This window comes from Engystomops pustulosus, chromosome 6, assembly GCF_040894005.1.
Source record: "Engystomops pustulosus chromosome 6, aEngPut4.maternal, whole genome shotgun sequence".
Classification (NCBI taxonomy): Eukaryota; Metazoa; Chordata; class Amphibia; order Anura; family Leptodactylidae; genus Engystomops; species Engystomops pustulosus.
The window spans coordinates 131,553,178-131,578,555 of record NC_092416.1 but is presented as its reverse complement, the minus strand read 5'-3'; the positions used below and the strand labels follow the sequence as shown (position 1 = coordinate 131,578,555).

The following is a 25,378-nucleotide window of genomic DNA, read 5'->3' as shown; positions in this document are numbered from 1 at the left end:
CTAATGGAAAATGCTTTGATCTGCTAATCTAAACACCAAGGTGGAATTTTACAGACCAGAAAGAGAAACCCTTATATTGGATAGATGAAGGATGTGCAATACATAGAAGAAGATGTAAGTAACCAATTGACTGACAGATATAAAATGTTAGAGAGATGGAAAACACCTATATCTCTATATACATATTAGACAGCATAGATAAATAGATCATTTATAATATACAGATATTAATATAGATATGAGACATAAATATGAAATATATAATTGATAGATGATAAATAGAGATAGAAATTCCTATATTGATTAGGTGAAAGATACATATTTGGGTACAGATAATAAATAAAGGAGATGCATACAATCCCTTCTGACAATATGAGATGTTACTGATCCTTTCAGTCAGTGTCAGGGCTTGCACAATGGGCCCCAGTATAATAATATAAGACAACAGCTTTCAGCAATGCATACAGATGCAGCCACCTCTCCCATGCCCAGGACTGGAGCCTGCACTGTAGGAGATGCTGCTGCTAGTAATGGAGGTTCATACAATGCACCCTGCCCTCTCCTCACCTTCTGGGAGCTGAATGATTGTGTCCAGTGGTATAAAACCAGCTTGTCCTTGGCTTTGAAGCTGGGCTTTGAGGTTTCAGCGTCGCCTTCCCCTTCATGGGTTTTGCCTGCATCATTCTCTATTGCAGAAATAGGCCACCAGCTGCAATTTGTGGGAGTCAGATTGCTGGCAGTAGCCATGACAGCCTGAAACAGAAGAAAGGAGGCTGCTCCTGAGCTGCTGCTCCAGCAATAGCATCATCACATGGTTGTGTGGCCACCACCAGTAGCAGAGGGCCTCCTATTGCTCTTCATCATCATCACCCTGTCTGGAATACAAACACTCTGCACTGCTAATAACACAGGAATCCCCCTCACTGGTGTCTGTGTGCATCAGCAGAAATCATCATTGACCTGGTTACTAGTCCCTCTGCATCTCTCAAGGTCACTCCAGCATGCCGTACGCTATTATGGGAATTCTCATCATATGGAATTCTTAATTCAATCATCTATGCCATATAAGCATGTGAGCTGGTGTAATAACTAGTCTGGCGCTGCAAAATCGACTCAGATATGTATGTGGCTAGGATTGGCGGACAGTCTTATGTCGTATTACCTGGAAAGATAACATAACATGACAACCATGTGAGAGATTATTACCGTAATGGTGGAGTGGGGGGCACACAATATACCAAAAAAAATACGAAAAAACTTGAAGATCGTGTTGCGCGCTCTATGTTAAAGGTGCATTTAAAAAAGCTGGTGCACCCTTGCAGAGCAGTGCCTCATATTAATGAAAATCGTGCACCACTTTTGATTAATCTGGCGCACTCTGCACACTCCACAGGCAAACTGCACATGCTTTTGATAAATGTGGCCCACTGTTTTAAGGGGGGTTATTTATAAGACATAAGTGGGGTTATTTATCACACGCTGACGTATGATAGCCCCGTCGTGCAGCCGGATATGCATCCGCATCTGGCAAAATAAACGCAGCCAGTGAGTGCGCAGGGACCGTAACGTCCAGAGTCAGCCATCTCCCCGACGTGGTACTGCAGAAACTATATACTGATAGTAAAAAAAATTCTAATCAATCTGATGTGAGTGCTGGTAATTTGCTTTGTACAGTATATGTGGCCATAGGACTATCAGCCCATTACAGAGTCTCGTCCAGGAGTGTGTGGGATCAGAGGTAAGGACAAATTACATAATCTGGAGCTAGTAATGAAAATTGTTCAATCCTTTACAACCCCTTTAACTGTTACTCTATTTTGACTTCAGCTATATTATGCCATCTAGTGGCTAGTTGTTGTTTCTGCAAAATATGAAACATTACATATTACACTACATTACAAGATTATTTATCAATAAAGTTGATTAATATTTGTTAAGTTAACATGTCCTATAAGAGCATTTCAGATTATTTGATTTTGTGATGTATTCTGCTTTCGAAAATGAAAATATTGCTTTGATAAGTTGCTATGGGCAACAAAGGTAGTCTCTCTTACAGGCCGGTCACAAATGTGGCTTTCAGGTTGTGTTCTTCCATTGTGTATATGTTTTTGATATCAATCTTTGCTTTATTTGATTTTAAATGGGATTTGTGATTTCATTTTTTCCTTACTTTGCATTTTGTCTATTGCGATTTCTATAACACGCGACACACGCTCCCGGGACCATATGCATTTCCATGGAAACTTATGAAATCGGTAACCAGCATCCAATGTCTTGCATTTAAACAATACAAGACGCCAGGTGCTAGTTACTGAAAGTACATAACTTCCAACCTTCCTGGATTGGATGGGACAGTTCGGGTTTCCAAGTGCTTTTCTGGCGGTTGGAAGACTGTCCAGGACTGCCCTGCTTTGTTCCACCTCCTTCTCTGCTGTACACTACAGCTGCAGAGCAGCTGAGGCATCAGGACCATTAGGAGGTGGAATCAGCTCTCTGCTACCTCCTCCGAGTCATCTTCAGCAAGGAGTAAAACTGCTGCGGGGAGTTGAGGGAAAGGTAAGTAACGTTTTTTTTGTTTTTCTTTTAAATTCCCAGCAACAGGAGGAGGAGAGGAGACACAATATAAGGGGGATTGGGGACTGGGGGCCACAGTATGAGGAAGAGGGAGGGCAGGGGGTCACAGTATGAGGAGTATGGAGGATATGGGCCACAATATGAGGCAAATGGAGGACAGGGATCCAATATACGAGAATAATGGATGACAGGGGGCCACAATAGGTGGAGAATTTACAACAGGGGGCCACAATAGGAGGATGATGGAGGACAGGGGGCCAAAATAGGAGGAGGATGGAGGACATGGGGTCACAATATGAGGAGGATGGAGGGCAGGGGGTCACAATATAAAAAGGGCCACAATATGAGGGAAAATGGAGGACAGAAGGCCACAATTTGAGGGGGATGGAGGACAGGGGGCCACAATATAAGGATGATGGAGGACAGGGAACAACAATATGAGGGGGATGGAAAACAGGGGGCACAATATGAGAGAGATGGAGGACAGGAAGCCACAATATAAGGGGGTGGAGAACAAGAGACCACATTATGTGGAAAATGGAGAGGATGGAGCACAGGGGGCCATAATAAGAGGGGGGTGGAGGACAGGAGGCCAAAATATGAGGGGGTGGAAGACAGGGGGCCACAATATGTGGATAATGGTGGGCAGGGGGCCACAATAGCAAGGGGATGAAGGACAGGAGGAAACACTATGAAGGGAAGGGAGGACAAATTATGAAGAGAATGGATTGCAGGGGGGCACAATATGCGGGGTAGAGGGGAGGGGGACACAATATGAGGGAAAATGGAGGACAAAGGTCACAATTTGAGGGGATAGAGGACAGAGGGTCACAATATGACAGGAGGCCACTATAAGAGGAGGATAGAGGACATGGGGCCACAGTATGAGGGAAAATGGAGTACAGGAGACCGCAATTTGAGGAGGTTGGAGGACAGGAGGTCACAATATGAGGAGGATGGAGGACAGGGGTCAAAATATAAGGAGGATGGAGGGCAGGGGCCACAATATGAGGAGGATGGGGGGCAGGGGCCACAATATGAGGAGGATGGGGGGCAGGGGCCACAATATGAGGAGGATGGGGGGCAGGGGCCACAATATGAGGAGGATGGGGGGCAGGGGCCACAATATGAGGAGGCTAGAGGACAGGGGCCACAATATGAGTATGATGGAGGGCAGGGGGCCTTAATATAAGTAAAAATGAAGGACAGGAGGTCACAGTAGCAGGAGGATGGATGACAGGGGACAACAATATGAGGAGGCTGGAGGACAGTGGATGGAGAACAGGGGCCACAATATGAGGAAGATGGAGGACAGATGGCCACAACTTGTGGAGACTGGAGGATAGGGGACCACAATATGAGGGAAAATGAAAAACAGGAGGTCACAATTTGAGGGGGATGGAGGACAGGAGCAAAATATGAGGAGGATGGAGGGCAGGGGCCACAATATGAGGAGGATGGGGGACAGTGGGCCACAATATGAGAGGTATGCAGGATAGGGGCCAAAATATCAGGAGGATAGAGGGCAGGGAATGGAGGGCAGGCGCCACAATATAATTAGGATGGAGGACAGTGGGCCACAATATGTGGAGATTGGAGGACAGACGGCCACAATAGCAGCAAGAAGGAAGACAGGGGGCAACAATATGAGAGGGATGGAAGACAGGAGGCCACAATATAAAGGGGATGGAGAACAAGAGATCACATTATGAGGAGGATGGAGCACAGGAGGCAATAATGCAAGGTACGGAGAACAGGAGGCCACTATATGAGGGAATGGGAAACAGGGGGCCACAATATGAGGAGGATAGAGGACAGGGAGTCACAATATGAGAGAGGGCCATAATAAGAGAGGGATGGAGGACAGGGAGACACAATTTGAGGGAAAATGGAGGACAGCAGCAACCAGCCTGAGGCCTTATCCACACTACCGTAAATGGAGGAAGTGAGCTAATAAATAGCTCAGGGCCCCTACAGACTACTATTATGCACAGTGGCGGTGCGGTGATGCAGCCTTGTCTAAATGCACATAGAATGTGCTGGGCCCTTGAATGGCCATCGGCCCCTGTCATAATGCATATGGCTTTTAGTTGGCACAGACTTCAGATTCTGGAGCATGGAGATCTCGAAATGTATAAATAAACATATGTTAAAAAGAAATGTAATACAGAGCCTATAACTTTTAGCAGCTGTCTTCCCAGACAGTTAAAGTGTTAGCTATTATTGTTACATTTCTAAGCCTAGAGGCTGAATCAGATTTTTTCTGAAGGCTGTGTCTACTTTTGTATTATTCACTTAAATGGAACCTGTCAGCACACTAACACCCCTAAGCCCACCAACAGTACCTTCTTATGTCCCTGAAGGCCCATCCTATTCATAGGTGTCAGCACCTTTTATCATCTTTTATTCTATTGTAACATGCAGTCAAGGAGGTAGGGCTGCTCGACCAGGCAGTCAGGTAGCCCCACTTCCGGACTGCTGTTTTCTCTGTCCACTTCAATCATTGTGCGCGCCAGCCCTGCCTCCTAATGCTCACGTCATTGTTTAGCATCTCACACATTCGTAGTGCAAATGTGATCTTGGAGCAGGCACTACACTTACACATAGATCCAGGATCTGTGACTGTGGTAATCTTCCTATATTTGTTATCCATGGTCTCCTTGCTTCTAAAATATTTTTTTAAATCATGCAATAGAGCCTGAAGGGATCTGGGAGCGTTACCAGTGCACCTCCATACTGCAGATTTATAGACTGTTGCATTGTGCAAGGAGCACTTCCCCCTTTTACTATGTGCTGTAACTACCCCTTATTCTGTGATTACATCGGGTGGAGGGGGGCGAAGTGCTGAGAGAGCAGAAGGGGAGGGGATGACTTGTAACTGTAGATCTTTTATTTTATATAAAAGTAAAAAAAACCCATAACATTATATAACACAAACTAAACATAATATACAATATATACAATAACTTACCTGCTGGCCCATTAACACTATGGGGCAGATGTATCAAGTGTCTGAAAGTCAGAATATTTCTAGTTGCCCATGGCAACCAACCACAGCTCCCCTTTAAAATATTCATGAGTACTGGTAAAATGAAAGCTGAGCTGTGATTGGTTGCCATGGGCAACTAGAAATATTCTGACTTTCAGAAACTTGATAAATCTGCCCCATTAACCCCATTAACACCAAAATGAATAAACACTAAATACCACAACCCCCACCCAACTGATTATCACATCCTAAACCAAACCAATAAGCAAAGACAAGCCACACCCACAAATAAACATAAATGACCATAAATAAATATAAACCCACCCCACACCCTCTAATAACAAACTACCCCACACCCATTTTTTTTTTATATATATATATTATATACTAACAAACACAACATAAGTAGTCCAGAGCAGTGTCAAAGGTCAGTTCATAAATCCCACCACCATCACCCCCCTCCCAACCTAACACTAGATCCCAAACCCCACTATATACAATACATACAATATATACGCTATATACAGTTTTTACAACATAACATAAAGAAAATATTGTACAAAACAAAAGCTGAACAACATCAATCCAAACCACATAAAGCCCAGGTACGGCGCCTGCAAGCCCTACATCACTACAAGCTCATAAAACAAAACAAAAATTTACTGTGTCAGCTTCAGCCCAACACCAGGAGTGGAGATGACAGACACTAAAGGAGAACCCCCTCCAAAGGAGAGAGGCCCTCCCCTTGCCCAGCCTCTCAAACTGCAGAGAGCGCACCTTTACCAGGTCACCCAGAATGTTCCTAACCACCTCATCCACCAGGAGGATTTTACGCTGCGTCGATACTAAGCACCGTGCATTCCACGTGTGGTACCTGACCACTAGACTAACTAGGAATATGACTTGTAACTCTAACAGCCTTTTATGCTGCAGAACAGAGGGGCTGCGGTAACACCCCAAGGAGCTCTTTGGGCTCATTAGCATAATTTTAAAAATTGGATTTTACAAGGAAGCAGGAAATTGAAAACAAATATAATATTACCACCGACTGACTCTCTATGAGTTAGTATTCCTGGTTTTTAATAGTGGATTTCCTTTAATATCTATTTCAAACTTTTTACTTCTGATCAATGTTTTTTTGCAGTGCACGGTATAAGATCATATATCATATAGATTTATAAAGAAGGCCATATATTACAAGTAGATGGGTAGCTGCCTCAACCCTCAAGGCTGCTGGGTCTATTCCTGCTCCTAATCCTTAATGGAAAAATGAATGTGCTGTAACAGGGCACTGGTCTCTGCTAAGGAATCTTAGCCAAATTGATCGGCTGCCTGGAAAATCGGAACTGAGTCTCAAAAATGTGACAGGTGCAAGATGGATAGAGCTAAATTTACAAGACAAATAGTCCTGTATAAACTTCACTGAGGGTGGAATCCAGGGATGGCTGTGAAAGCCTACATAGAACATGTATTTAGACTGAATCAACTCTAATAAGAAAGCTTAAAGAGGTTGTCCCAAAAGACGTAGATGTCCCAGGGAAAGCCGTGTGGGGACTGGACTGGCTCTTTTAATCATGAGACGTCACAAGCGACGTCCATGATCCAAGGAGGTCACTGATTGTTGACCCCTGTCACTTCTAGCCAAGCAATTGCTATTTATAGCAATTTAAACAATAAACATCTGATACTTACCTCCTCCAGCGCTCCCAGTACCATAACTCAATGATGGATGTCTGTCTGTTTAAAGTGGCTGGCAGAGCCATCCCAACCATTGCCACCTGCCTGCTACACAATGATACTAATGCTGTGTCAGCCCAGTGGCTGTGGCCAACTGACAAGATAGCACTAGGCACCTCCATCTCACAGATAGAAGATGTACTCTTTGAAGTCACTGACTTAACCTTCTAGTGTGAGAGACAGTCCTTTTTGATAAAATGCATCAGCGACACAGGCAGAGGTGGCATTTCATAACTTGCAGAGATGATTCTCCTACATTAGATACTGTGCCTATAATGACTTCTCCATGGCACAACTGGATATCTTTGACCCCTTGCAGCATTTTAGAATGCCCCCTTAATATACCACAGTTAACAGTACAATACTAACTGTAGTAACAATATTGTCCCCGGGATAATATCTTTACCTTAATTGTGCTCCTAAATAAAACATACAGCTCACAACTCAACTGACCATCATGCCCCCCGCATGTTTCAAATTTTTTCAATTGCATTTCCAACTATGTCTTAAGCTGTATGTATGTCTGGTTCTGTAGTTCACAAAGTCATAAGCTTCATGTGATTTGAGAGATGAAAACCTTATCTTTATCGTGACACAAAAACCATGGCAGTCTTAATCCGCCCCTGCTTGATACGGCTGTACATTGTAAATCAAGGGCTCCCATACGGTTGTGTGCATCATGCAGTCTTAATGCTCCCGCACCAGTGCACATAACCTGTAATCACAGATTAAATCTAAGTAAGGGCCTGTCTGTAGTAGATTTCTGCTATAACCTACAACTGTAAATTTAGAGTAAATTTAGCACTACAGAAAAAGAGAACACTCCATTATGCCCACTTTTCAAAAAAAGTGGCGTGAAGGTGGCGAAAGGGGGAAAAGTTGCAATTTCCGCACCGTGAGCCAGAAAAACCGCGGTACAAAGCCTGATAAATGGGTATGCCTTAGGATAACATATACTTGATATGCTAAACATAATCATAGTTTCTCCCACTTCTCCCACTAAATCTTCTGCAGTTGTATGTCCATATTTTACTATTCACTACCAGAAGAAAATGTAGACAGATTCCTAATGAATATCGGCAAAAACAAACCAAACTGTGAACAGATCCTTTAAGTAGTACCGTTTACAAAGCCATAAATAAATGCTAGGAATGTTTCCATGATGTGTCACCCTGAAGGAACCTAAGGACCCAGAGTCTGTGTTACCCAGCTGGCACACACACTGCTGAGGCAAGCTGAACACGAGAGAGCAACTTTCCATTAAGAAACAACAGTTGTGACTGAGCAGCAGGTAATGAGGTGACTGCTGATCATCTTCCTGTTATAGAAACGTGACATGCCATAAGAGTTATCTTGGCATGACACCTCGTGTAACTGGAAGTCAGGCCCTAAGTATTAACATGCAGATTATGTATGAAGCATAATAAGCCCATTTGTGGTTTGCAGAAAAATGACAAATGACTTGAAGGAACACTCTTCAAAGCTGACACACAAATTCCACTGACATCCTGTGAAATACCCTACAGCATAAAATTACACTGCAGGTTTAAAATCTTCAGGATGTTAATTACTATGTACCCCACCAGGGGTAATTTGTGGCTGAATGCCAAAGAAGAAACCAGCCATTTTTATTTTCTACAACAATTCCAGCAAATGTTCCTTGCACATGTTTTACTTGACCCCCTAAGGGCAGCGGCACACGTGGCATTTTTTGGGCCGTTTTTAAGCAGTCCGTTAAATGCATGCATTAAAAAATGCATGCGTTTTTAGAAAACGCATCTGTTTTTGATTGGTTTTACCAATTGTCTTAATTAAAACAGCCCAAAAATGGGTTCAAAACGCCACGTGTGCCGCCGGCCTAAACGTCCTGGCAGGACAGACTCGGTTTTTGGGATCTTCCCCACAATGGTGATGCAGGAAGCCATTGGCAAAGGTCAGCGGACATGATGTGATGATGTCATTGGAGCCGCACATAACCGATGTAAAGGAGGAAGTAGGACTACTGTGGGAAAGGTGGAGAGGTAAAGGAGGCATTATAAAAGGTAGGGCCAGATAACCATATGTAGTGAAGCAGACACTTGTCCTGTTTACAGAATTGCATTAAGGAGTTTAGAGACATAGGTACTACCTTCATGCAATTTCGATTGAAAGTGTAAATGTTAATAAAAATGCATAAAAATTTAATTTGAGGCAAAAAATGTGCCCTAAAAGAAAATAATGGCAGAGTTCAATGACACCTCATAGGCATATGTTCACATGAAGATATCATCATAAAATCACTAAAACTAACCAAAAATCTGCTTTTCACCTACAAATTTTAGGACAGTCACAACCTGCAAAATATAGTGATTACATACACTAAAACATAAATGCACCCTTAAAGGACACCTGTCATCAGGTCTGTGTCACTATTTCTGTCACTACTACCTGTTGGAGCAGCTCACAAGGATCCATACCAGCCTTTTATCTAGTTATTTCATACATTAATCATTATAAAATCATGTATTTTTTATTATGTAAATGAGGCTGGTCACATGGTCAGAGGCAGTGATGTCACTCCTGTTCCCCCTCCCCTCTACTCCCCCTGCTCATGTCTGTGTGTAATGTATAGTAAAGCATTACTAGTGTGTGTGCTGCATCTGCTGACATGCTGCATCCTCCTAATACACAGAGACACAAACATCACCTACACAAGTACCGGACATGGCTGCACCCTGGAGCTGTTGTATCTCTCCTATCCACACACAGGCTGCAGGGGGCGTGGCCACCAGCAAGCACATGGAGCAGTCGTCACATTATTATACAGCCATCACATGATTATACAGCCTCACATTATTATACAGGCTGTCAGTCAAGCACTGGGGGTGTGGCTGTACCTCTCACTCATGAATACGCTGGACAGCTTGAATATGCTGATGACTCATTGGACATTTCACAGGTCATTTGCATACAGCTTTAGGACCTCATTGCTTAAGTTTACAGGCATGTAGAGGGACAATGAAGGGATAGAGGCAATGCTCTCTAATGGCAGTTTATGAAAATATATTTATTAGGGGGGTTATTTTGCATGACTGGTTCTCTTTAAATCAACTTTTAATCCCCTTCAAATTATTAATGTGCATATAATACTCCTTAAATAATACATTAACGCATTATGATTCCTATTAATTAAATAACACAACAGGTTCCTCACATTTTTTTGAATCTATCTTATAAAGCCCCCCAAATTTTGCAAAGATTACCCCAGTAAACCACCAGTATGTAATCCGTTGCCAAAAGTCAAGTTCAGCGCCCCTCCCCATTGTGATTGGCGTCTGTACCTTCAAACTGCCCTGCTTTTTTGAATTGTTTATTACGCAACGCAACAAAAATCCAGGCAGTTTGAAAGCAGAGAACTGAATCACAATGGAGGAGTCGTGCTGAGCTTGACTTTGGCATTTAGCTCCCACCTCCTTGACTTATGGGATGCTCCTTACCACACAGATTAAAAGTAAATTTTTTCCACACTGCAACAGTACTTGATATGAGGAAAGCGGATTACATGCTGCACAAGGCACTGGTTTACTGGGAAACCAAACATTTTATATACTGTCTCATCCCTTTGCATTTTCCAATCTAGGCCCCCTTATGAATTATACACACTGAGCCCCCTCATAATATGAATGCAATTGATCCCCTTATTAAATATATACACTAGGCCCACTGTGCAATGAATGCAATGGGCCCCCTAGTAAAATGTATACACTGGTTCCCCTCATAAGAAATATAGACACTGGGACTGGGCCCCATGAAATTAAAGCAATGGCCCAACTCATTAAATATATGCACTGGGCCCCCACAAATGTATATACTGAACAGTTTATATGCCCTCAATCCGTTTTCTGAGCTAATGGCTGTGAATAAAAAAAAAAAATTGTGTACACACCTGTTCCGATGCTTGTCCTCCCGCATCTTCTTGCTGCTGCAGTCGGAATTGGATGCACAGCTGCGTGGAGACGTCATGGCGTGGCGTGCATCTGAGTCAGTACAGCTCCCGGCCGCAGCGATATCAGTGAATGTCTCAGATTCCCTGACACCTAGAAACACACTTTGAAAGAAGAGATTCTCCTTTTTCCAAGAAAAAGAAGCTTGTTTCTAGGTACCACAGAGCCGATATTATAGCCACCTGAAGTGAGGGCGTATCACAAACGTCCTTCACTATACATATGCCATCCTGTGAGGAAGTATGAGATACGTCCATGGTAGGGAAAGGGGGTGTGTCCCAAGAATAAGAGGCGGGGCTACTCAATTCGGGACAGGGCTAAGGGTGATGCCACACGTGGCGTTTTGAACTCGCTTTTGGCCTTTTTTTAAGCAGTCCGTCAAAAGACGCATGCATTTTTTGAAAACACATGCGTTTTTTTGACCAGTTTGAATTAAGACAATTGGTCAAACCTGTCAAAAACGGATGCCTTTTTCAAAAACACTGCTTAAAAACAGGCCGAAAACGCGTTCAAAACGCCACGTGTGGCATCATCCTAAGTGAGCCGACGGCTCTCTGCCAAGAGCCAATTGTAGCCATTCACCACAAAAAGTTGGTTCTTAGAGCCAAGTTGTTTGCAGACGACCCATTCACTATTCTAAAGGCAGCAGCACACAATGGAAGGGGTGGGGGGTACTTCTTGCAATCATTAGAATGATTTAAAAGTTGATTTTAGAAGGAAAGAGGCCATGGATAACGAATACAAGCAGATGACAACACTGACAGTGCCTGGATCAATGGGTAAGGCAGGGGGCACACATGGCGTTTTGAACCCTTTTTTGGGCCGTTTTTAGGCAGGGTGTAAATGAGATAATTGGAAAATGGACAAAAAAACGCATGCGTTTATTAACGCACTGCTTAAAAACGGTCCAAAAACTAGTTCAAAATGCCACGTGTTCAAAATTAGGGCTGTTTCACATTACTCCATGAATACTGCCGTGACACGGACTGATCACTAAGGCCGCGGTCACACGTACCGCTAGGCGTCCGTTCATAACGCGAAGCTAGGACACAGGGGGAGATCCTCGGCCTGAACGCACATGCGTTTCCAGGGAACCGCATGCGATTGATAAGCCGAGGACCTCCCCCTGTGCGCTAGCGTCGCGTTATGAACGGACGCCTAGTGGTACGTGTGACCGCGGCCTAAGTTGGGGATTGAACTCAGTGCATTATGATGTGAAACAGCCCTAATTTTCTCTAATTTTTTGGAATGAAACAGACACAGGGACCTTAAAAATAAAAGAAAACTATTGTGAATTGGGCACTTACTTATGCCATGTGAACAAGCACTTAGTATCGGTTCTTTCTCACATTATTCCATTCACTCCCTTTCTACTTTCGAACATTACATAAGATTTACTAGTTGGAAGATGTTACTTTTATATTCTCCTCTTGAACAATAAATGTAGTTGTTTTCGCCATAATCAACAATTGGTTCTAATTTATACACGTTTGTAAATCAGCCTTTCATTATGCGACTTATTTATGTAACAAACATGTTATTTATATAACAAACTGCAGGCAAACAATATGTGATATGCACAATACTGTAATAAAACTGTACCATGTCAAATGATACAAACCATGTTTGCGATCTTTACCAAAAAAAAATGCACCTTATACAGGGAAAATTCCCTAAAATTGCAAAATCACGAATAAATAGCAACATGGCGGCCAGGCCATGCGTTCCACTTCATAGCGCGGCTTGACACGCAAGCAAGTCACATGCTCTAATACGCGACTGTCGCTGGACGCTCTAGCCTGTGTTTGGTGACGTCTCTATAGTTTCAGGTCGATGACGTCATTGGCAGCGGGGTTGCAGAGTCACCGTCGGGTGTTCTGCGCAAACAAGGATTCTCCGATGAGGTCGTGTCGCGTCGTGTGATCGCCTCACAGTCGCTGAAGATAACGTTGGCCGAGGTAGAGAGCAGGTCTTCATGGTAAGCGCTGCGGCTGATAAAAGCGCGGCTATAGTGCTGGCTATGTATACGGGCCTGAGGTCGGGGTTAGAGTGGGTGTGCCTTAGAAGCGATTGAGGGGTTCCCTCTTCCCCCTCATATTTGGTAGCACTGGGGGTAGCATGATAATAGGTCAGGTGCTTGGTGCTGGACCTTTCATATAGAACCCCATTGCTTCAGATCCTCCTATAAGAGGAGCTTGGACTGTTTACAGCATAGACCTGGGCACATGGCAGCCCCTCCTCTGACGTCTCCCACATTAAGGGGAACCCTGGTGAACACTGCACCCTGGGGATCCCATATTCACTGATCCCTCATCCCTGCAGCTTAGTAACCGTGGCCAGTGGGTGATGACCGTGTACTTCCGTTACTGTACCACCCACCGTGTCTCGCCCTGTGGTGGCCGTGGCAGATGGCTTGACCACCCATATTTTATGGTTAGTACCTCTGTGGGATACTGTAGGTTATGCTTCAGGCCTATACATGAGATAGGGGGCTCATAGAGGGGCCTCTCCATGACGCCAGTGAGCGTAGGATTATGTGTCTTACAGGGTCCTTACTTGGCTCTATGGGGGGGGGAAATTTGCTGCATGTAGAACCACATTATCGGTGATGTAGTCATGAGCTCATCTGCATAGAGGTCACCATCCTTCATGTAGGCGCAATTCCTACCGCACCAGCAGGAATCGTGCCTATTTCCTTCTTCACACCATCTCCAAGCCAAGTGGGCATTGAGGGGTGTGAAGGAGGCTCGCCTGGTGACGGAGTGGGGGGGTTCCTCCGCGGTGCCTACACACTACCTATAGTTTACATCTGTTCAGGCGCAGCCTATAATACTTCTAATTTGATGAACTGCCCCGTGGTGCAGGGACCAGCGATTATATTATACACTGGGGCATCTAGCACCATTGTATGATAAATTTTCCCTGTAGTTTGCGCTGTAGTGAGCAGCCATGTTGGGGGTATGTGATCAGGTGGATTGTCCTAAGGCCCCTTGTACATGAACGTGCTTAGTCCATGAAAACTGACCCGTGTGCTGGTTTGATCCCATGAACTAAGCACAGATTAGTGGACAGGGAGTCCTTGCATCTTGCACAAATATGATGCAAGGGCTCCCTTTCTGCCAACCAAACAGCAGCGCCGTTACTGTAACAGTTATATGTTTTCAGCCCCACTGTTCGACTGGCAGAAATGAGTTCCTTGCGGTTTAATTCACTAGGATGCAAGAACTCCTGTCCTTCTCTGTATTTATTCCGTTGGATATGACCAGACCACGGGTTCCATAGACTGAACACATTCTTGTCTAGGGGCCTAGAGCACACATCTTATAGTAGTTATACTGTATACAGTCCTAGGCCTCATGTATTTCTATGGATACAGCCCTGTGTATGACCTGCTAGTTATAGAACAGTGTTTCATACCTTGGGACAAAGAGGAATTGAAGGTCTTACCCACTTCCTAAATTTTTTAGACCTTAGAAGCTAGCCCTTGTTCACACCTGTGTCTGGGCTACCAGAGGTAGGTCATTTGTTTCTCCTCCCTTCTCCATATACTTCTTGGATCCTCCATTAGGTTTAATAGACATGGGCCGCTGCGCTATGTGAGTATATATATATATATATTATTATTATTTTTTTTTTTTTTTACTGAATCTGCTGAACACGTGTGAAGCAGTTTTCACACAGGTAATGGGTAGACTTTATAGCCTTTGGGGGTCACCACATGGCAGCTGCTTTAGCTCATCTAAGGCTTGAAAGCAACTTTTCCAGTCTCCTGAATGGCCAGTGTCCCCTCTCCTTAATCCCACTGTTATCACATACATAATAGAAAGTACATTGAGCCCTAGTATTTCTGCTCAATGAGGGCACAAGACCAGTCTAAGCTCTAAATCTTTACCTATGTGTTCCTTACAGCTAATAGGTGGTTTATGTAGAGGGGTCTATAAGATCTCATTTAAAAGGGTCTACATTTTATGTTGACTGCAGTTGGACACCCGTTAAAGAGTCATTTCATGTCATGTTTCCTTGGTACTTGTTTGTAGGAGTCTGCCTTTTTCGGCCTACTTTAGTGATCCCTGGTAGACCTGATGTGTCTGGGTGTTGATGACCTTTGAGCAGTGATTACGTAACCTGGGACTGACCTTCAGCTCCTCTTCTTGTTTTTCTAATATAATACCAGAGCGATGACTTGCACTGCTGTCTTATTGTGTGAAGAAGCCCTTACTAGGCACTATTAAACCTCACAATACCCATGCTTGTTGTCAGGGAATGGAACATTTATTGTTTAATCAGAGGCTGAAAACCTGTCTTGATCATGTCCATAGCTGCAGGTCTTGTTCCAATGTAAGGGTCCACACTTTAGTAATAATATTAATTCCTTTATTTATATAGAACACACAGATTACGCAGCGCTGCACAGAGCTTGCAAATCGGTTTTATCGCAAATTGCGCTACAGTTTAGCCATAGAGGGAAAGCATCTGTACCTTCAGAAGGTCACAGATTACCCCTTCCCCCCCGCAGCCCTTTTTCATTTTTGCATTTTCATTTTTCACTCCCCATCTTCAAAAATCTATAATTTTTTTACTTTTCCATGTACAGAGCTGTGTGATGGCTTGTTTTCTGAGTAACAAATCGCACTTTATAGTGATGGTATTTATTATTCCATAATATTAGTTTTAGAATGTTTTCATACATTTACAAAAATTAAAACCTCCTTTCTGCATGTAATGTAATTGGGTTTTTACTGGGGTGTGTGGATGTACATGGGGAGATGCAGAGGCTGCACTACATTTTTTTTCCGCACAAGTAAAAAATCTCCTCTTACAAATAATCCATCGTCATAGAGAATATAAATCAATGTTTTGTTTTTTTTTTATGCAAGAAAATAATCACCACCTCTGTTTTGTGTTTAAATAATTTAATTTAGGCGTTCCTGAGAAAAAAACACCCTATAGACCAGGGGATGGGGGTTAACATTTTTTGGGGGGCTGGCGAACAGCAGGGAGCAATGCCTGTGATGTCATCAGTGATGCAGGATCCCCCTGCAGGCACAGCTCTCATTGTGAGTGGTATTTATTGGGAGGGGGGGGGGGTGCTGTTGTGACAGGCGACTGTCCTTGGGGACAGGGAGCAATTTGGTAAGCTCTGTGCAGCGCTGCATAATCTGCAGGCACTATATAAATAAATTATTATTGAGGGGGTATCGGTGTGCCCAACTACACATACATGTCTTATAGAGTGCATGTAAATTTATACTGACAGATGACAGGTCTGTGATATACAGACAATAGCAAACAGGGGCAGGGTAAGATGGCAATGGGCCCTGGGTTGTAGGAAAAGTGTGGGCCATTACAAGTCTAATGGCATTTACGTCTTTCACATGTTACTAGAATCAAGCTACTTGTGAAAGGAGAGGAGTTCCCTCTGTCCTCTGTTAGTTCTGCAGTTGGAGGACCTTTAAAGGACCTTCATTATCTCTACAGGGCAGTATCAGACTTGATGATGAGTTCAGGTTGTAATGGACCCCCTGAACAACGCCAAAATTACCTCTAATATAATATATATATGATACCAAAGCTATGCTAAAGCTACCTTAAAGAGAACCCGTCACCAGATTTTGACCAGCCTCGATAACAATGCCTGCTGATAAAGGCTTACAAGTCCTCCTCATATTACCTAAAATTAGCTGTCAGCGGGGCACTGTACCTTAATTACATATGTTTTTCTGCTATGCAAATTAGTCTTTGTGACTCTTCTCTCTCCCAGTCTGGCAGTGAACCACGCCCCCTTATTGTGACTGACAGCTCTGTGTCTCTTCAAATCACTGCTCTCCCTCCTAGTACTTAGGGACCGTCTGCTGATCACTTGAAATCGCAGCAGCCTCCATGGAGAATGGAGAGGAGTAGAGGTCCATGGAGGCTGCTGTGACTTCATGTGGTCAGATACATGCCTGGGGGGCAGTGATGAGGACCTGGGATGATGTCACTCTGGTCACATGACATGAGCTGTGACCAGTAAGGGGGCATAAGGCATGGGGAGGATTAGATTGGAGGGGCTCGCCGAGCAGGACACGCCCCCCCCTGATACCAGGGAATAGAAGATAAAAGGTGATTTATGTGGATGTAAGTGAAACAATTTTTAGCTAAAAGAAGGGGGTCAGTCAGTTAATAGGGCTCAATAGGAACCTGTCACTGGCTGTATATGTGCGAATGTGGTGACAGGTTCCCTTTAAACATGCTAATTGAAGGGGTTGTCGGGGATTCATTTTCAAGGTGTACTCAAGCCTCTGAGGTGCAGTGCTTGCTAAGGCCTGTATTCACCTTTATAGACATGACATCACTGCTGAGCCCTATATACAAACCAAAGCTGACAGTGACTGACAGCAAAGAACTTATAAGGGCTCATACAGACAGATGTGTACTTGCCTGGAATTTTGATTGCAGAGTCTCATTGAAAATATTAAATTGTGCCAATAGGAAGACCAGTTTTTCTTCAGAAACAATCCCTTGTATAGCTGTAAACTGAAAAAGAGTAAAATGAAGCTATGAATCTTTGAAGGTGTAGAAAAAGTGGAACTGAATAGGGCATTTAAAGTTTCAGCTGATTTTGGATGATTCAGTGAATAGTTATCATAGTTACATCCTGGTGAACAGGATTACCTAATGAACTTGTATGTATATAGTAGTGTAGCAATGCGAGCTCATCACATGGCCGCAGGTAGTCACTGCACAAAAGTATCTCCTAACCATATCCACTGATCCATCAGGTAATGGACATTGCTATATGCAGGGAAATGTTCACCATCTCTCAGCTTGGCTTGGCAGTTGATAAGATTTATCAGTTTAATCATTTGGAGATTTGATTTTATATTTTTTGTTATTACCCTGGGTAACAGGCAGTCGCTGCTTGTCTGCTGCTGGTTTAAACTAGAAAAATTCTCCTTGTGAGACCCTCAGCATCTGTCACGTTGTGGGTCAGAATACAGAGACGGCTTCTTTCCATGCAGCAGCTTTATCGTGTCTGTGTATCGTGGCTTTGTTTTATTGTCCCATTTTTAGCAGATTCTGTATGAAATAAAGATTTCTCTGTTTTATCAGACTCCCTGCTGTTGTATTCCAGATCTCAGCTGCAGTTCTTGCTTTCACATCTGCCTGTGAGAGCCAGTGATGGAGTCGGAAGCCAAAGACGGCAACGAGGAGAACCTTCAGAGTGCGTTTAAAAAGCTGCGGGTCGACGCAGAAGCGTAAGTCGCTGCTTTCAGCTTTTGTCTCTATGGGGGTAGAATTGAGGTTTCACAAAAGTGACTTGTGAGTGTCACCACCCTGTATTAAAGTTATTGGGCAATGCAGACTACAGGGAGTATATTTGAAGCCCACTTTCTTTTCTACTCTTCGTGTTTGGGGGGATGTTCTCCCTTGGGTCAACAACTTTACTGTAATCTTGTCATTGACATTAAGCTGACCCCTCTCCATAGAAATACACAGCACCGCATTCCGGCGAAAGATATACGGAAAGGTACGGCGCTGTGCGCCCATTGTGGTGTATATACACGCCGTATATACTTCCCCCCATACGTTCGTGTGAATGTAGCCTTAGTTTGTTCTTTGTTTTTTCTTCTTCTGGAATTTTAGAGTTAGAATTGTATCGTTCTGGAGATCTATATGAAGTCTAACTTGAGTCTTTATGTTGCAGGTGCACAGCATCATTGTGTGGAGCTGATGGCTTTAGTTCAAGATCATGTGGGAGAACAAACATTGATGACACCAAGCCTAAAGTGTTGAGTTCTCTAAAGGAAAGCTGGCATGGGTAAGACTTGAGCAAAAGTATTATTTGAGCAAGAGTGATTATTTAGTTGCATATTGGCTGACCATCCTCTTTCTTTTGGAGTTGTTACATTCTATCCACCATACTGTATGAGTCGCTTCTTACAGTTTCTCAGTGGTCTTTTCCAGTCAATCCTAAAATATCCTTTTGAAGTTTTTCTTGACTAGTGATGCAGCACTGGATAGTCATTTATGGCGGCAAAAATAGTGCTATTATACATCAAAACGAAAGGGAGGCTTCTGTATGGTATGAATGGTAGACCTTCTGTATTTAAAGTGGAATGGTAGATAGCAGATTGGTGCATGGTCCGAATATCAGCCCCACCTTTTGGCCTACTGTTGGTCTATCTGCAAAATATGTCATGCCAAATATTTTATCATTAAATATATTATACCAAAAAAAGAAGGCCAATATAAGTTAAAGTGAAATCTATCATTTGTTTTTATGCATGGTGAACCAAACATACCCTGAGAATGCTGTTGCTACACTGATGCAGAAATATATCTTGTTTAATCCATTGAACTGAGTGGTTTTGCTGAAAAACCAATTAGAAAATTCAGGATCTTGGGAAATCTGGGTGCGGGCTGGATGGCGTACATAAACACATTACTATCCAGACAGGACTAATCAACCTCAGCAGCAGTGATTTATTACTTCTGCCTGTCAAGGACAACACAGTGATGATGTATTCCAGGCTTATGCTGGGTGGGACAAAGCTGGAGCAGTGCATAATTCGGGTAAGAGTGCCAGGGCAGATATATTATCATAATTTTATCAGTGTAGTTATAGCATTCTTAACATATGTTTGGTTCATAAGGCATATAAGTAAATGGTAGAAGTAATCAAACCTAGTTGGTGTAAATTCTTATGACATGCAGGTATATAGCAGGAAAACTGTCGCTCATAAACATAAGGCATACAACAACAACATTACCATCGTACATTTTACTGTAAATGTTACCATACTGTACTGGCTTTCAGCGTATAGCCCACACTATTATGATTATACCGTGATTAATACTGGGTAGTGAAGTCCGGACACAGCGCAGGGCTTCTGTGCCGATAGCCTTCACTTGTCACCAGGGGCGTTGCTAGGGTCACAAAAGATCTGGGGCACGGGCCCCAATACATATAACCTCACTTTATAATCTCCCCCCACAGAACATTATACCCCAGACTCTGGTTAATATTTCCCACTTATGGCCCCACTCAGTGTTGAGAATGATACTTTACATCACAACCCTCTCTTGTGGCTCTGACACTTAGTAATGTGGCCTGACATGTAACAATGCCCCTCAGAAATAGATTCCCCCCCACACAATATCCCAAGACACTCAGTAATAGCCCCCCCCCCCCCCGACACTCACTTTTAACCCCCCTCTCATTTACTAATTACCACCTTACATTAACCTCACATTCACTAATAGCCCCAACAGTTGGTAAAAAGCCCCACACTCAGTATTAGCCCCTGAAACTCACTAATACCTTCCCACTCACTTACAACCCCTTATATTCCATAATAGCCCCACTCACTAATAGCCCCCACATTTTGAAATAAGCCCCCACACTCAGTAACAGCCATCCATACTGACTATTAGCCCTCCACCCATTCAGTAATAGCCCCATCACTTATAGCCCCCACATTTTGTAACAGCCCTCCCACACTAGTTTTTAGCCCTATACACTTGCTATTAGCTCCACGCACTCACTAATAGCGCCAATATTTTGTAATAGCCCCCGCACACTTACTACTAGCCCCCTAAATTTACTAATAGTCCACTCACTCATAGCCCCAGACAAAATCAGTAATAGCCTCCACAATTTATAATAGCCCCAACCCCCACTCTCACCATTGGCCCCCATATTTAGTAGAAGCTCTGACATTCACTTATAGCCCCCATATTCAGGAATAGCACTTAATTCTTTTATAGCCTTCCCCCAACTCATGGATAGCTCCCACCCCACAGTAATGCCCCCAAAACCCCATACAAACCACTAATAGTCACTTCTCTTCACTCACCCTCTTCTCTGTGTGTGTGAAGAGAGAGGCTCCGTGACGTCACTACATCGCGTCACAGGCTCCGGCTGCTACAAGGAGCTGCTTGAAGCAGGAGATTCGATGCCATTGCCTCCTGCAGATCCATGTAATCGATGGTACTGCTGTGCGCTCTGTAGTGGAGCCGGATGCTGCCGGCTACCTGGTCCACTACTCTAATCATCTCTGTATGCATTCAGAGGATGCAAATAGAGATCATTGTGGAGAGAGCCGACAGACAGGAGACAGGGACATTCGGGGCTCTGGCCAAAAGATCCGGGGCACGTGCCCCGGATCTTTAGACTTGGCGACGCCCCTGCTTGTCACAGAAGCGATGCGAACTTTCCAGCTCCGGACGCAGCGCAGCGCTGTGACAAGTGAAAGCTGTCAGCACAGAAGCCCTGCGCTGTGTCAGTTTCAGCACAGAAGTGCTGACTGTCTGGACCTGCCGCCGCTGTATTTTAACTCCCACACTCCCAAACATTACCGGCGTATAAGACGACCCCAGACCAGACAGAAGATTTTTCAGTCTTCAAAAGTCGTCTTATACGCCATATATGGTACCTCAAAAAATCTACAGGACTTGCTGATGTATCTATGTAATGTGTCAAAGTCATTGCTTACATTGTGTTACAGAAATGGGTCGGGCACAACAAATATGTACAGGTGAAAAGCACAAGGAAAATACTCTACAGGAGTCTAGCTAACACTGTTGAAGTATAAAACCAATTTGGCTATGGCTTGTATAACTGGTACACTGGTCCAATAAAAGTATCTATCAATGACCGGGTTAGAGAACTCTACCACACATGGTTAGATGTTACTGACGGCAAAAAAAAGGAAAAAATAGAATTGCTTCATTCCCCCTCGCCCCGATGCACATTTTACTTGTTGTCTCCTGAAGAAGCAACACGTGAGATGCACATTAAACTATCTTTAAAAGAAAAAAGTAAATGAAAGCGCTTTATTAATATTCAGTAAAGGAATTATTTCACTGTTTATATGTTGGTAGTTTATAATGGGGTGAACACAAGATACACCAGCCTATTAGCTTATTACTTGATGTCAATGAACTTCTTTTTAACTAGCTTATTAAATTCTGTTAACGACCACTATGCAGTGACCTCCTGGCGCTCCCTAGTGGAGACAAAATGATTTGGTCCTCACTAAGGTTCTATTGCTGTGAAGATCTTTTTATCTTACAATGTCATCTGCAGAATAAAGTGACTGTCTAAGCATATTTCTATGATTTACATTGATTCTTTAATGACCTTTGTTTGCAGATCATCAAGAAAAACCACAAGAGGTACTGGAAGAACTCCACGAAGACGACGCTCTAAATCCCCAGTCCTGCACCCCCCAAAGTTTACACACTGCAGCGCAAAGACCACGTGCTGCTCGCAGCTGAAGCACAAAAGTCTTTCTGACGCCATAGAAGGAAGCGCTGTTACCAGCCGTTCAGCTGTCTGTGACCCTTCCAGCACTAACATAAATGGCTACAAGAGATTTGGGCTCGAACCTTCAGGGGTGTCCACATCACAGACTACATCTCCACTGGGCAAGACAGATTCTTCCATTGCTCCGGAGCCAAGCGGAAATACAAAAACCAGCCTCCCTTCAGATTTCCACTCTGTATCCAAGCTTGGCACGACCGCGAAATGTACTTGCAAAGGTAGCGATTGTCAATGTGACAACTGGCAAAACATGGAAGTGTATTCCTTTTCTGGCTTGCGAGACATGCTTACAGAATGCGAGAAGACGGTGAAGGAGGATTACACTCAGTCTTTACAAAACAGAACTCAAACCTCAGGCAACGGCGCCTCCGGATCTCCCCGCACCTGCTCAGAACAGGCAAGAGCATCGGTTGATGATGTAACCATAGAAGATCTCGCAGGATACATGGAATACTACCTGTATATTCCAAAGAAGATGTCACACATGGCGGAGATGATGTACACTTGATGGCAGGCCCTGAGACGTGGGTGGAAAGTAACTGCATGTAGGTCGTCTTTGAGCGATCTCTCTCTATCTTGTCATCATTTTCTGTACAATGAAACACATCATTGCATTATGTATATGTTTTGATGAAGTCAAAAGCCCCAATAAATTTCCCAGCAAATTGTAATCCCGCCTTTGGTGTCCTAAGTGGCCATAGCCACATGCAATATGTCACAAGCTTGTAATGTACTTGCATGGAAGCGGCTGCCTCCATATACCGCTTAATTCTAATGATGGGGGAGGGGTATTTTCTCAAGTTCCTGGAATAGGGAGGGTAGGGTTTGGATTGGAAAGTCATTTTCATGCAGTATCATGGGAAATCCTTATGTTCATTGCAGTGTTACATGATGTCGGTCACGTTAGGTGAGCATTTTGTGTGTTTATCAATAGAGGAAGTAGACTCTGGATTGTGAAGTGAAAACGGCTTCTATTTAAAGCAAGGTAGAACGTTGCAGTGATCGTTCCAGCCAATGTAATGAAATGTTTTGGAGCTTGAAGCTAAGGCTCGATAGATTAATATTGGTTAATAAACATTCATTAAAATGACACAGTTTTTGTATCTGGTCACTTGTCCCTTTCCTTTTGGAGTATTGACCACATGGATGGTGTATGGAAGGTGCTGAATGTATGTTCCCATCTCTCCAGGTAAACTAACAAACTGTCATCCCGCAACATTGTCATAAAATGTGTGTGTGCCATTTATGTGAGTTTCCATCACTTAATATGGTTTTCCACCAAGTTAAAATCCTATACATTTAACCCAATGTGTTTCTGAGATGGAAAATAGAGATCTCTGCGCATTAAAAGATTGTGGGGACGTCCTATAGGTGTACCTACCACCCGATGTACCCTTTATAGGTAGATATGTGGTGGTAGGTTCCCTTAAAGACGGACCCCTCTGACCTCTGCTGAAGCTCTCTGGATGTTACTATAGTCCCAGACTGTAATGATCAGCTGTAAGGTGTCTGTAATGAAGCTTTATTCATTATTTTTGGTCCCATTACAGCAAAAATTTTTGAAACTACAATTGTTACTGGGGCAAAAAAATTATTTTGATCTACAATTATAAAATATACAGTTTCGACTTTCATACAAATTCAACTTAAGAACAAACCTATGGAACCTATCTTGTATGTAACCCGAGGACTACCTGTATATAAAGATAGAACTGACTTTAAAGAGAACCAGTCACCAGGTTTTTCATCACTAAGTTACTAGCTCCCCGGATAGGAATTGGCCTTTCTGGATTTTCCTCTTTATGTGATAACTCCCCCAATCAGGCCACTTCCCCCATCTTCTTTTCTATAGTACCTAGAAACCTGCTTTTTGCCCAGATCTGGGGTTTATGGCTTTTTTAACTACAGAACCAGAGTTACTTTCAGTGAAATGTCGTGATTAGAGAGTTTGAGAGGTGGACCTAACGAAATTTTTGGGGTGGTCGGGACCTATGTTCAGAGGAGTTTATTCATATTTCTTGCATCTCTGCAAGAAAGAGGAAGGTCCTTTGACCTAAATTTAAAACTTAACTTTTATTAATTTTTGAATTAGGACTGAATAGTCTTTTTAATATTCACAATTCAGATATTAAGTACTAGTAACATGTGCAATTTAAGTTAAAACGTGATGTGGTGGAAGTGGGTACTATTTTGGGTAGAAACAGGGGGAGAGAGGGTAGATTTTTGGTAGACTGGAGGGGATATATTTGTTACCCCGTTTTTTTGCGGTTGTGAATAGCCGCTCTTCAGTTAACCACCCAGCCATTTTGGCTGGCTGGGTGGTTAACTGAAGAGCGGCTATTCACAACCGCAAAAAAACGGGGTAACAAATATATCCCCTCCAGTCTACCAAAAATCTACCCTCTCTCCCCCTGTTTCTACCCAAAATAGTACCCACTTCCACCACATCACGTTTTAACTTAAATTGCACATGTTACTAGTACTTAATATCTGAATTGTGAATATTAAAAAGACTATTCAGTCCTAATTCAAAAATTAATAAAAGTTAAGTTTTAAATTTAGGTCAAAGGACCTTCCTCTTTCTTGCAGAGATGCAAGAAATATGAATAAACTTTCAGTGAAAGACACAGGTTCGCGTTTATTACATTTATAAACATTTATAACATTATAAATTTGGTATCCCCGTGATCACACCGACCCAAATAATAAAGAAGACATGTAATTTTGAGAGCAAAGTGAAAGCTTTAAGTTCCAATCCCATGAGAAAATGGCGCAAATGTGTTTGTT

General features: G+C 43.2%; 2 protein-coding genes across 6 annotated transcripts in view; one reads left to right on the top strand and one right to left on the bottom strand.

Annotated features, from left to right (window-relative positions):
- Nucleotides 1-13,030, bottom strand: part of GDAP1L1 (ganglioside induced differentiation associated protein 1 like 1) — a 49,051-nt gene extending 36,021 nt beyond the window's left edge. For 2 of the 4 annotated variants that reach the window (XM_072111033.1, XM_072111036.1), the window contains exon 1: nt 568-753. In XM_072111033.1, coding sequence (XP_071967134.1) covers nt 568-747 — 180 coding nt within the window. In that variant the 5' untranslated portion in view covers nt 748-753. Of the gene's footprint in view, nt 1-567; nt 754-12,904 lie in introns of those variants that run through there. The other 2 variants (XM_072111034.1, XM_072111037.1) reach the window with 2 other exon arrangements.
- A 33-nt stretch (nt 13,031-13,063) lies between these two features.
- Nucleotides 13,064-23,681, top strand: OSER1 (oxidative stress responsive serine rich 1). Of its 2 annotated transcripts, none has more exons than XM_072111039.1 (4): nt 13,064-13,261; nt 18,376-18,521; nt 18,971-19,084; nt 22,421-23,681. In XM_072111039.1, the coding sequence occupies exons 2-4, from the start codon at nt 18,445-18,447 to the stop codon at nt 23,097-23,099; spliced, it is 870 nt and encodes a 289-aa protein (XP_071967140.1). In that variant the 5' UTR covers nt 13,064-13,261; nt 18,376-18,444; the 3' UTR covers nt 23,100-23,681. The 2 variants fall into 2 exon arrangements, with proteins under 2 accessions (XP_071967140.1, XP_071967139.1); XM_072111038.1 differs by having other exon boundaries at nt 13,066-13,261; nt 18,398-18,521.
- The last annotated feature ends 1,697 nt before the right edge of the window (nt 23,682-25,378 follow it).

Excerpts from the sequence above, each read along its gene's own strand:
- OSER1 (XM_072111039.1), top strand. The coding sequence starts at position 18,445 with ATGGAGTCGGAAGCCAAAGACGGCAACGAGGAGAACCTTCAGAGTGCG. Across the intron at positions 18,522-18,970 it reads CTGCGGGTCGACGCAGAAGC|GTGCACAGCATCATTGTGTG; the intron begins GTAAGTCGCTGC and ends TTTATGTTGCAG. Across the intron at positions 19,085-22,420 it reads CTAAAGGAAAGCTGGCATGG|ATCATCAAGAAAAACCACAA; the intron begins GTAAGACTTGAG and ends CTTTGTTTGCAG.